Source organism: Trifolium pratense, linkage group LG2, assembly GCF_020283565.1.
Source record: "Trifolium pratense cultivar HEN17-A07 linkage group LG2, ARS_RC_1.1, whole genome shotgun sequence".
Taxonomy (NCBI): Eukaryota; Viridiplantae; Streptophyta; class Magnoliopsida; order Fabales; family Fabaceae; genus Trifolium; species Trifolium pratense.
The window spans coordinates 19,605,404-19,618,744 of NC_060060.1; the positions used below are offsets into that span (position 1 = coordinate 19,605,404).

Below are 13,341 nucleotides of genomic sequence, written 5' to 3' on the forward strand. Positions count from 1 at the left end.
ATGGTATATATATATATATATATATATATATATATATATATATAGGGGGTTGCTAATTTAGACCCAGTTAAATTAGCAAAGTGCACCTTTTCAGTTGGACCAAAATACCCATTCTTTTTAATTAATTAACCAAATTATCATCAATGGACACGGATCCAGTGTCGCGCGCGTACCGCAGGACCATGGTTACAGGCCGTTGATTTCCATCAGACAGCCAAGATCTGATCTCATCAAGACTGTCTGATCAATCAGACAGCCCAGATCATCCGAATCCATCAGATTCCAGCGCGTGCACCACACTGGATTACACCCTGGAGAGAGAAGAATCTACTTTTTAAAAGCAGGACACGTGTCGCTGTCTGATTGGTTGGGCGTGATTTATTTCCATTTAATACTTTGAACTCAATTATTTCGTTGTAAATTAATTTATTTTTTTTTTTTATACCAAAATTCATAATTTTTTTTTCTCTACAAATAGAGACTTGGTTCGTTTGATTTGGATACAGAAAAAAAAACCCAATTTTTCACTACCTTAATCTCATTTTTCACTACCTTAATCTCATTTTTCACTACCTTACATCAACTCACTGAAACCATTCTACCAGGAAAATGGTTTCAGAGTACAAATCTCTGAAACCATTCTACCAGCTAAATGGTTTCAGAAGCAAACACAATTAATAAATTACTCACTGAAACCATTCTACCAGTAAAATAGTTTCAGAGTACAACTATGTGCAACCATTCTACAAGCTAAATGGTTTCAGAAGCAAATAACTAATAATCAACTTACTGAAACCATTCTACCAGCAAAATGGTTTCAGATTACAACTCTCTGAAACCATTGTACCAGATAAATGGTTTCAGAAGCAAACACAATTAATAAATTACTCATTGAAACCATTCTACCAGTAAAATGGTTTCAGAATACAACTATGTGCAACCATTCTACCAGTAAAATGATTTCAGAAGCAAACATTAGTTTTTAATTACCGTTTTATCTCATTTAATTAATTAAAAATAGTTTCAGATCTCCAAAAATTTCATAAAATATACCAAAAGTTCTAGAATATTATCTACTATTTTCCTGGTATAATGGTTTCAGTGAGTTGGTTGAGTGGTGCGTGTTAAATTACAACACACAAGTAACGTATTTAGTAGACAAAAAATGAGATTAAGGTAGTGAAAAATTGCATTTTTTTTCCGTGTCCAAATCAAACGAACCAAGTCTCTATTTGTAGAAAAAAAAAAATTATGAATTTTGGTATAAAAAATAAAAAATAAAAAATTAATTTACAACGAAATAATTGAGTTCAAAGTATTAAATGAACAAAAATCACGTCCAGCCAACTATTGTGTGACAAGTGTCCTACTTTTAAAAAGCAAATTTTTCTCTCTCCAGCGTGTAATCCAGTGTGGCGCACGCGCTGGAATCTGATGGATCGGGATGATCTGGGCTGTCGGATTGATCAGACAGTCTTGATGAGATCAGATGTTGGCTGTCTGATGGAAATCAACGGTCTGTAATCATGGTCCTTCAGTACGCGCGCGACACTGGATCCCCGTCTATTAATGGGTATTTTGGTTAATTAATTAAAAAGAATGAGTATTTTGGTCCAATTGAAAAGGTGCACCTTGCTAACTTAGACCTAACTAGGGTCTAAGTTAGAAAACCCCATATATATATATATATATATATATATATATATATATATATATATATATATATGTTTTTAAGTATTTTAATGTGAGGATGAATCTTATATGCTAGTATCTTGCAACGTTGAATATCCTATGAATCAAAGTAATCAAGTGATAATAATTACATCGCATTCAAATAAAAATGAATTTTCAGTTTCCTATTACTTTGTGCTGCCATCATTGTCATCATGATTCATGATTGACAATAGTATATGTATGTGTTTCTGTTAACATGGCCACAGAAATGATGTGAAAAACAATACAAATGATGTGTAGACATGATTTCCTTGCAGCCTTGGTGAGATTCTAATCAATAACCTTCATATTTTTATTTTTGTTTTATCACAATTTTGTTAGTCGTTATTTAGTTTTGTGCTATTATTAGTAGTTTACAGAAGCACAGGATCAATGCAATGCATGCTAAAACTAACTGAATTTCAACAAACTACATTTATGAGGCAATATTGCATAATTTGAGAGTAGTTTCATGTTCCCTTACATCATGTAAGGCAATATTGCCTTACATCATGTCTTTAAAGGGTATAAAAGAGGTTAAAATAACATGAAAAAAAAAAAAGAAGACGACAAATTTGGGTAGTAAATAAGGGTCACCTTACCTCAACTTTCCCAATGCTAATCACCGTCGCTTCAAGATCATCAAGAGGAATGCTTGATTCTTTAAAATATGAAAGGCAAGAATTAGCAGATAGTGGTTTTACTGTTAGATCATCTTCTACGCCAAATAATGCTGCTCTCTTCACAAATCCAACAACACCGGCCTTCTTTTGACTTGTTGGGGGGATCCAGTTCACTCAAGAGTTTTGGATCATAAATCAATTCCTTTGTCTTAGAAAACAATCCTCCCTCTACCCTTTTTTCCTTTATTTCAAAACCAGAAATAGATTTGAAGTCTTGGTGTCGAGTCCCTGTACCTGTACTATAATAACATGTAGTGGGTGGTGGTTGTAGATGGGGAATGTTGATGGGCTGATTTGGACAACCAAACTGTGGTTCTATACCTGGATTGAGTAACACAAATCTCCATTGGCTTCTGCAAATATTATCTTTTTCTGCGATTTACTATGCACTACCTTAATATCCATTTTACTGCTGCCACTACTGCAAGGCGCTACTCTGACTGCTGATGAAGATTGGTTAGGCAGGTTGTCTTTGTTCTCAGAGCTACTTGTCAGAATTGTATTTGTTAGAGGCTCGTGAGAGGTTAAGCTATACTTCAGTATGTTCAACATCTATACATGAGAATGGAAGTAGTCAATTATATCTATACACCAGAATTGTTGTAAGGAACATCAGGGAAAGAATTGGAAAATTGATATAATGAAATAGATGAAAAAAGAGCAATTTAATTGAAGAAAATAGAAGTGATCACTCCTCCAAAGATTTCAAGTTTTTCTGTTCATATGAAAGCTAGTAAAATGTCTAACATGTGTCCTATTTATCCTAATTATACATAATATACTCCTCTAACTCATTAACATCCCTAAATGTGCCTCATGGCATGTTTTTAATATTTTATCTTGCTTATCAAAAGTAAAGTCTAACATTAATTAGAGGAAGCCTTGAGCGGACAGAATGACACAAAGATTTGGTCATTCTATTTGGTCACATACACAACCATCAGAGTATACCAATTAAACTTGGTTGGCTTGGGACCTGGAGTGCACTCCTCCTTGAGGTTTCAGGTTTGATTCTCTCCGATGCCAATTTAGCTTCTTCAAAAAAAAAACAATTGAACTTGGTACAAGCTACTTATGTAGCAAATTTGAAATTTAAGATCCAATGAATAATAATGAAGTTCCTTGTGTCAAAAAAAGTAAAAAATAATGAAGTTCCTAGCACTAACTGATATTTCCTAAAGGATGAAGCATACTGCAATTGCAGCCACAATTGTGGCCGCATTGTCATCTACATTTGTTTAGATTTCACAGCACAGCCACAACTTAGAATTATAATTGTCTCCAAAAGTGATTGTAATAAGGGCATGTGAATTGTGGGACAGATACAGACATTAAACAAAAAAGCAGGATGAAAACCATTACCTCCTGATTGCCAATGTTGTGTGTGACTTGCTCTAGCTGATTCCAAGTCTGAATACCCCAATTCCTTCAACAGCTGCAAGGAACTCATAATGGAACTTGGCTATCCAAATTCCCATTTCTTTTTCAGAAAACTGATTTGACCTATTTTCCCTTCCTTTTTAATAACAGAATGACATAACTACCCCAGGTTGTCAAGGAGTATATATCCATGTTCCCAAACTTTAGATATTGTACTTTGTTAAGGTTTTATGTCTCCTCCTTCAAAACAGGGGTATTGTTGTAAAAAAAATTAATACTCCTTTAGATATTTTTCAAAACAGATTTGACCTATTTTCCCTTCCTTTCAAAACATGGATATATATCTGAAATTCATTATATAGTTTAATTGTCGTTAGTATCATGAATATTATGTATTTTTTGTAAACTTTAAGGTTTATTAAGTTTGTTATATACCAATAAGTTTGCTTGCTCATGCACTAGGGTGGCTAATTCTTAAGCTAATTTTCATAGATTTGAAATAATTTCGTTTTATATGAAATCTTTGTTGATTAATGATATAACTAGTTTCTTTTGTAATTTTATTTGTTTCTATAATTTATTTTTTTTAGTTTTACCTTGTTTTATTTCAAACCTTATCAAATTTGTTCATGTTGAAAAATTAATCGTCGTAATATGTATAGGATCTTGCTAATGACTAATGATTGTTTCATAAGCATTTTTTAAGCATTTTATTTGAAAAAATTATTACTTTAAAAAGTGAAACATTTTAATTTTCATTGACTTCACATATTTTCAATAAAATTTCATAAAATTTACTATTTAAGATGCTTAAAAATGTCCCGAGTACACTCTTTAGCATTTCTCATATGTATAATATCATTATCATTTTATGTGACTTGCAATTGGTGGAATAAAACCAAATATGCATTCTACATATTACATGGATTAATTCCAACTCTAATAAACTTTAGCGTTAAATATATTTTTTAATACCCAATAAAATGAGAACTTTTAAGTTTAATTCTTACTTCCTATAAAAAAAATACTGCTTGTACATAGTTTTTTATTTTTATACATGCATAGCTTTAATCCTTAAAAACTATAAATTTATGTAATCATCATTAAACTCTTAAATCTTTGAATGATTTTTTATAGACATGTTTAAAATATCATATAAAATTTATTTACTAAAATTTAGAATTTTTTAACATGATATGAATTAAATATACTTTTTTTAAACGGCATAAGTTTAAAATAAAAGTAACGAAAATCATGACCAGAAATCAATTTTAAGCTCATTTTTTCTAAAGGGACTAGTTATGATTTTCTAAACATACATACAAAAAAGGCAAATTCTATGGTACATGTAATAATTCTTAATGTACCGGTACATTAGGTAACTAAATTAATACGTAAATGAATATTTTTTAAAGAAAATCATTTTTCTTATCATTAAAATGATTATAGTAACTAAATATTATTCATCAAAATTGTCAAAAATATTAAAATTGATATTTTTTGAATTTTTATTCATCATTATAGTCAATATTTTTTTCTAAGAAAATATTAGAAAAATTAGTATCATGCTTATAAACAATATATTGTGTTTTTTCTTATGATATTATCATTTTTAAAATATAATAATCAGTTAATAGTTTTTTAATTCATAAAAATAATCATTAATTTATCAATTTACTGACTTGATGTACCGATACATTCAAATTATTCGAATGTACGGTAGAAGCTCCCTTACAAAAAAACATTCAAAAGTAAATGCTGTTTTTCTCATCAGTGTGGGTATAAAAATCAAAATAGTGTGAACTCATTATCAATGCAAGCACAAAGTTTCAAAAAAAAAAATGCAAAATGTCAATTTCCTAAGCAGAATACTCTTTTTTCTCATTATTTTTCTTTGGTCGGAAAATCCTTTTGAAATGGTCTAAATTTTATTTTACTCTTTTCTTCTTATAAATAGGCAAGCAAAAAATAACTTTAAAGAAAATTTTCAGCTTCATTATATATTTTTATCTTTTGCCTAAAATTCGGTTTGATCTTTTTTCTTTTTTTGAATCAATTTGGTTTGATCTTTTAAAAAAATCATTTTAATCTTTTATCTTTATAACATTATTATACAAATTTACCTTTATATTAAATGTAAGTTGGATGTGGACATTGTCCTGATGGACTCAAATTCTTTATTATAAAGAAAATCAAATATTTATACCCAAGAGACAATCTTAATTACTAATTTGAAATAGCAAAAACTCTACTTTTTAGATTCATTCAATAACAGATATATTTGGTCTATAATATAGGTCAGATACATTTATTATTTAATGAATCTGAAAAGTTAATTTTTACTTATAATTAAGAATGAATAAAGTATATTTTACCTTTTAAAAAACTACCTTAAGCAATCTCGACCGTCAAAAATAAGTAACTGGGTAGCATATATGCTTCCCTTATGTGACATATAAAAAGAAAAAGGGCTGAGTTGGTCATCTTTGTTTCACATTGTTAATTTGTAGTATTGATTAATTAATTGATTGGTTCCATGTGAAAGGGAATTAGAATATATCTTACGTTTGTACCAAAAAAAGAAGAATATATCTTACGTTTCTTTTTCTTCCAAAATTTAGACGGTGAAAGGGATTTTCTTCTTGAATGTTACATGAGTGGAGGTCCTTTTATTTCCATCTCCATATCATAAATTATTGGCGCCATATTTGGGGAAGGGATGGCCCTGCTTCTTTAATTTTTTTTTTAATGTTACTTTTTCTTCTTTTTAGATAAGTATAACTTCATTTTATTTTCATTATTATAATGACCTCATTATTTTTCTATATCTTGCATACATATGGACATTATTCTTTGGTCCCACGTGGCCAATGTTTTGCGTTTGGTGTTCATATTAAGAGAATCCATGATATCACCTGTGCATATAAGACAAAGAAAGTACAATCAGCAAATAAATTATACTAGTAGTTCAAAACTTTTTATTTTTTTATTTTTTTATTTTTTGTGTTCAAAACAACATAATCCATAGTAGGTATACCGTATACATGGACAAAGAAAATCGATTTGTAACATGATTAGATTAGATGGACCATGTGCATGTTTAAAATCACTATATGTTTTTAAAGTATAATTTATATTAATTTTGTGCGATTTTATTTTTTAATAACATGTTGAAACTTTAAATGTAACTTTTATGATGACATGTAATTTATATCTAAGTGCATCTAATCCAAATTCTTGAAAGAACGGGTGGGGCGGCAGCTAAATCTAGGTGGAGTAGAAAAACTTACAAAAGAAGCGCACCAAAGCCATGTTGTGTACATTTTTCAGTCTTCAATTAAACCTGAAATAAGAAAAGTTAAACTGTTGATCAATCCAAATTATACAAACCCTTAAATGAAAAGATAATAAAGTTGTAAAAAATCGAAAGTATAATTTTATCAATTGCGATTGAAAAGGGAATATAGGATAAGAGTGAGATCATAGGCCATAACCAAAGCACAAGAAGACGAACATGTCCATACTGAAAAATATGGATCCAGGATTTTTTGGCAATGAACCTAATCTCATCCTCCAAGAAGAAAAAAAATCCATAAAAAAGACAGAAAATAGAAAAGGACGAATAAACTCACCATAACAACAAAAATGGAACCAAAATCGAAATTGGAGACAAATTCATTAATGTACAAGCAAGGATCACAAACTAATACCTCAATCCTTCTCAACCATTTTACATCACAAATATATCCTTCACAACTTCTTTTTTTTCCTCCACTTCATCTTTTGATTTAATTAATCTTATCTATATGATCGTAAAATTTCTTTTATCTTCATCTTTAATTAATATTGTCTTACTAATCTTACTAATTCCATTCTATAAACACACATACGAACACTCTTAACACATGTCAGACATCAGACACACGTCTTTAATCAGAGAGACAACGGACACTCTGACACGTGTCTGATACCGGAGGTGGTTTTTTCTCAGAGGTATCATCGGTATTACAAGTTCCATTCATATTCAAAGCCAAATGAGTATAGTGTTATTGCCACTGGTTGCAGTTGCCCTGCAGCGGAATATTCCTCCTGGAAGATCTCTCCATGTTGACATGATTCGCTCTCGGAGACGACATCTGATGAACGCAGCGGTAAGCTACGGGCAGCTCAGCCGCATACTTCCGGCTGAAACCTCCACCGGTAAGGCTACAATAAGACGATGAAGAAGACGTCGACGATGCAGAGGATGAGGAAGAAACAGATGCTGATTTTGACAGATACGGTAATGGAGGTTTGGAAACCTTGTTTGAAGATCTCGGAGGCGAAATGAACGCTCTGATCTTCAACGGTAATTGTGGCGACGCGGTACGATCGTATTCTTCGGTTAAATTGACGAGATCCTCATCGGAGGTAATGGAAACCAAAGCGTCGAGATCTTCGGCCGGTAACTGACAGCGGAGATGCGTCACGGAGGAACCGCAGAGTTCTTCCAGCTTCGAAAGCAGTTCTGTAACAAAACACGATTACGGTTATTACGAAATCATATTGAAAATTGAACTACGAAAGAGATAACCAGAGAGAGAGAACTGACCGGAAAATTGAATAGTGCGATCGACGGAGAGGACACGTGTATGGCCGCCGAGGTAACGGAGTTTGCCGTCGGGGTAGCGGGGGAGGATTTTGCCGCCGTAACTACAGAGGAATTTGATGGTGGATTTGGGAGTATCCGAAGCGGGTTGGGAGAGTCCGAACATGGTAGGTTCGGGTTCGGATGCGGTTTGAGAAAGTTTCAGTTTAGGTTCGGAGGAGTGTAGTGAACTGTGTATACGAATACGATGGAGAAGGGAAAGAGAAGGAAAGTGGTTCGGATTTTGGTGTGGCGCCTTCAAATCTATTTGTGCTGTCATTTGTCCCTTATTTATAGGGATTTTTCTCTAGGAGTGATACCCTACATACATGACGTTGCTTAAAACTCATATATTTCCATTACCTATAGAATCATGATTTGGAAAAAGAAAAAAATAAAGTACTTAATTACAGTTAGAAACTAAAAAGTAAAAAAAGCATAATATAATTTTTGAATTTAAAAAAGGGCTATATCAATTGAATTGAAACTTTTATTGATAATAATGTAAGATGACCACTAGTCCACTACAAAAAATGGGTTATTTATTTGTGAGCCATCTCAATTACAAAAAAAAAAAAAAAATAATTTATTTGCAGATAAAACAAAAAATAAAAATTTGCGGATAATATCAATTACGGGTATGTGGTGGATAGTTCAATGGATATTTACGGGTAAGATAAATTGAGAATTTTAACTACGTTTTAGAATTGGTCTAACTCAACTCGACAAAATCGCTTGAAAGGTGATGATTATCTTTACTTTTTGAACACATATTCAAACCATATTGAAAACCGATGTGAGACTTCTTAACACATATTTAAGATGGTGGATGACCCGATCAGAAAACTGCTAGCAGGCGGCTCAACAGATCGTAGAGGAGGGTTTGATACCATCTTAGAATTGAGAGTTAAGTCTAACTCAACCCTAAAAATTAGCTTGTAAGGTGATGATTGTCTCTACTTTATGAACACATATTCAAGATTTTGTAACCGATGTGAGACTTCTTAACACTATGCGTTAATTAATGGATACTGTTCTGGGCCGAGCATCGAGCTCGAGCATCAGAGGGTGTCGAACAACACGATCCGAGCAAGACTCCAACGGTCTGATACTCTTACGTATCGTAACGGCCGTAAACCGGAATGATGAGCATTTACTGCACATCAAGGCCTTCCAGCCGTTTTCCGGCAGCCACTTGATGGCCATTAATGCCATCAAGGGTCTTGGCCCAGCGCTGGGGGCTATATATATGTGACTCCACTTCATTTGCAAGGTACGCATTTTTTAGCCAAGAAAACCTTCTCAAACACAAACTGACTTGAGCGTCGGAGTGCCTGCAGGTACACAACCCCCCTCCGCTTCAACAGGGGTCTCAACGCTCTCAACCACCGCAAACGCCGGCAAAGTCGCACTCTTCTGGTCTACACGATCAGGCACGTGGCGGAGAACAACGCTCAACCAATGGACTACGCGCCGTACCACCCGCTGGACGGCCAGTTCGCCTCCGTAATGGAAGATGGCCAAGGGGGGCAAAACGTGCATGATGAGCCCTACAACCCAGAAGAACCGCAGATCCCTGTGGCTATCCCTTCGGGCGTTCCCATGCAGGATATGATGGCTGCGCTAGTCAACGCAATCAACTGCCAGTCGGACTTATTGCTGCAGCAAAACCAGAGATTCGAGCAGCAAAATCAAAGGCTCGAGCAACAAAGTCGTCGCATCGACGCAATTGCTGAATCAAGGGTAACGGCGCAAGCTCGCCAAAATCGCCGTTCACCCACACCTGTGAGGAGCAGAACTTTCTCCAGGTCACGCTCACCACCTCGCCGAAGGAGCGAGAGGAGGACGAGCCCGAGGAGAAACGAGGCAATATCTCGAAACTCCACCCCACCGAGGAGACATTCCCCTAGAAGGGACAATCCTCCTCGCCACCAAAGACACCGATCCCCGGAAGAAAGGGACAGCCACCAAGGCCCCCTCTCCTGAAGGATCCGAGAACTCCCTCTACCGGTCGGTCTCGAGAAACCACCGGCAATGGATACCTACGATGGCTCGACAGATCCAGACGACCACATCGAGAATCTGGAAGCCCTCCTCGAGTACAGAAATGTATGAGGCTCTATCAAGTGTAAGCTCTTTCCCACGACTATGAGGAAAGGCGCTATGGCTTGGTATAAGAGCTTGGCGCCAGGATCCGTAGATTCCTGGTCGGACCTATGCGCCCGCTTCCGGGCTCACTTCACTTCTTTGAGGCGTCATCCAAAAACGGAAGCAACCCTCGAAGCCATTATTCAAGGGGAAGCAGAACCTCTGAGGTCCTATCTGGAGCGCTTCAACAAAGCGGCTGTCGAGGTTAAGGTCGAAGAGAGCATGAAGTTGTACCTACTCGACAGGGGACTCCGTCGGGACAGCGACTTTGCCAAAGCTGTCGGGATCGAAGAACCGAAGACGTTGGATGCATTCTTCGAAAAGGCAAAGAAGTACATCGCCTACGAGGAGAAACAGAAGGCCATAGATTTAAGGAGGCCTAAAAGTCAGGAAAAACCCAGGAACCATGAGAAAGATGAAGCTGGAACCTCGCGAAGAGGTAATGAAAAAGGAAGGGAGGAAAGGATCAAGGAATCCAAACCTCCACGGGGAAAGTTCACAACTTACACCCCACTGAATGCGTCAAGAGATCGCATTTTTGCTGAAGTCTCCGCTGCGGACTTCAAGAAGGCTGGGATCCACTTCCCAAGGCAGCAGCCCATGATGGCAAATACTGATAGGACGAAATTTTGTCGCTATCATAAAAGCCATGGACACGTCATTGAGGACTGTGTCCACCTAAAAGACGCCATCGAGATTCTGATACAAAAGGGCTATGCCCGAAAATACGTTCAGAACGACGAACAAGTACAACAACAAAAACAACAACGGCGGGAGCATCAAGAGGTCGTAATGGCCGTTGATGTTCCCGAGCAAGAAAGCAACAGAGGCGTCGTCCCTCAGGCACTTGCCATTTCGGCACCAGAAATCCCACTCCCATCCCCAGGGTCGGATAAGGGAGCGCTCATGAGGCATTTCAACGCCCACCTGAATGGCTCATGGGAAAACTTCCCCAAAGCACTGGTGATAACAAGGGGAGGGCTCAACAAGATCACCCTCGGCTTCGTAAAAAGAAAATTCGAGGAGCTGGAAAACGTTTGTTCAGTGACTCCCATCACCGTCTCCAAACCTGAGGAAGGCTCCGACCCGCTGGCCTTCTACAAATCAGAAGTTCTTGGGGGCTCGCCAAACTACCAGATACCACTGTTGGTGAGAGCTCGCATGGCGAACTTCGACGTCCACCGCATCCTCGTAGACCAGGGGAGCTCGTGCGACGTAATGTACTCAGGGCTTTTCAAAACTTTACAGCTGTCGGAAAAGAACTTGGTTCCTTATGTAGGACCCGACCTTCAAGGATTCAACGGGTCGACTACCAAACCCTGGGGATATGTGGACCTCATCGTCACCTTTGGCGAGGGAAGGGCAATGAAATCTGTGAGGACTCAATTCATGGTCGTCGACTGTCCCTCGCTGTATAATTGCATCATCGGCAGGACTACCTTAGCTGAGCTGTACGCTGTTTCGTCGACCGTTCATCTGAAGCTGAAATACTACACACCGGATGATCAGGTCGCTACCATCAACGGCGACATAGCTGCTGCGAGGAGATGCTTTGAGGCCGCGGCAAAAAATCTGAGCACCGTGGTAACCCCCAAGAAATCTGAAAAGAAAAATCCGGGGGTAAACACTATTGGAGGTTCCGTCGATATCGATGCTCGACTCACAAAAAAGGAGCATCAGGAAGAGAAGCAGAAAGACCTCCCCGATGCTGAAAAGAAAATCTACCGCCCCATCCCGTACGGAGATTTCGAGCTGGTGCCCTTGGGCGAAGACCCCCTCAAAGGAATCAAGATTGGAACTGGGCTCCCCGACTTGGTCAAAAAGCAGCTGGTCGCCTGCCTGAAGGACAATGCTGAACTGTTCGCCTGGAGCGCTGCAGAGATGCCCGGTATCGACCCTGAGGTCGCTTGTCATCAATTGACTTTAGATCCTAGGGCTAGTGTCGTTGTCCAGCGGCGTAGGAAGCAGTCTCCCGAAAAAGCGGAGGTTGCTGAAAAAGCTGTAAAAGACCTCCTCGAGGCAAATTTCATTTTGGAAGCTAGGTATACCACCTGGCTATCCAATGTTGTACTTGTTAAGAAATCGAATGGAAAATGGCGCATGTGTGTTGATTATACCGATCTTAATAGGGCTTGCCCTAAAGACGCTTACCCTTTACCTAACATAGACAAATTAGTAGATAATTCGTCAGGATTTAAATTACTATCGTTTATGGATGCGTACTCGGGTTATAATCAAATAAAAATGGCTGAAATTGATAAAAAGAAAACAGCATTTATGACCGAATCCGGTAATTATTATTACAACGTAATGCCTTTCGGGCTTAAAAACGCAGGCGCCACATACCAAAGGATGATGAACAAAGTCTTCAATAATGAAATCGGGGACATGCTCGAAGTCTATATAGATGATATGATCGTCAAATCCGAAGAGGAAGTCGATCATACAGCCCATCTGAAAAGAGTGTTCGACCAAGGGAGAATGTACAATATGAGGTTCAATCCGGAAAAATGCACATTCGGCGTAAAAGCTGGGAAATTCCTCGGATTCTACTTAACCGAAAGAGGATTCGAAGCTAACCCCGATAAATGCAGAGCATTTTTTGAATTTCCTACACCGGACTCAAAGAAATCAATACAATCGCTAAATGGGATGCTCACAGCCTTATCTCGTTTTGTCGCAAAATCCGCTCAACACGCGCTACCTTTATTCAAATTACTTCGAAAAGAATCCGCATTCGAATGGACAAAAGAATGCGAGGATGCGCTACAACACTTAAAACGAGCATTA

General features: G+C 37.1%; 1 protein-coding gene across 1 annotated transcript; it reads right to left on the reverse strand.

Moving 5' to 3' along the window:
• Window positions 1-7,422: 7,422 nt before the first annotated feature.
• Window positions 7,423-8,861, reverse strand: LOC123903888. Its single transcript, XM_045953573.1, has 2 exons — window positions 8,368-8,861; window positions 7,423-8,283 (listed from the first exon to the last, which is right to left on the reverse strand). Exons 1-2 carry the CDS (start codon window positions 8,681-8,683, stop codon window positions 7,823-7,825), a joined length of 777 nt encoding a protein of 258 aa, XP_045809529.1. The 5' UTR covers window positions 8,684-8,861; the 3' UTR covers window positions 7,423-7,822.
• Between the last annotated feature and the right edge of the window lie 4,480 nt (window positions 8,862-13,341).

Bases quoted from the DNA above. Each gene is read 5' to 3' on its own strand.
- LOC123903888 (XM_045953573.1), bottom strand. From the start codon at position 8,683: ATGACAGCACAAATAGATTTGAAGGCGCCACACCAAAATCCGAACCAC. The intron at 8,284-8,367 runs GTCAGTTCTCTC...GTTTTGTTACAG, and splicing joins TCGCACTATTCAATTTTCCG to AACTGCTTTCGAAGCTGGAA.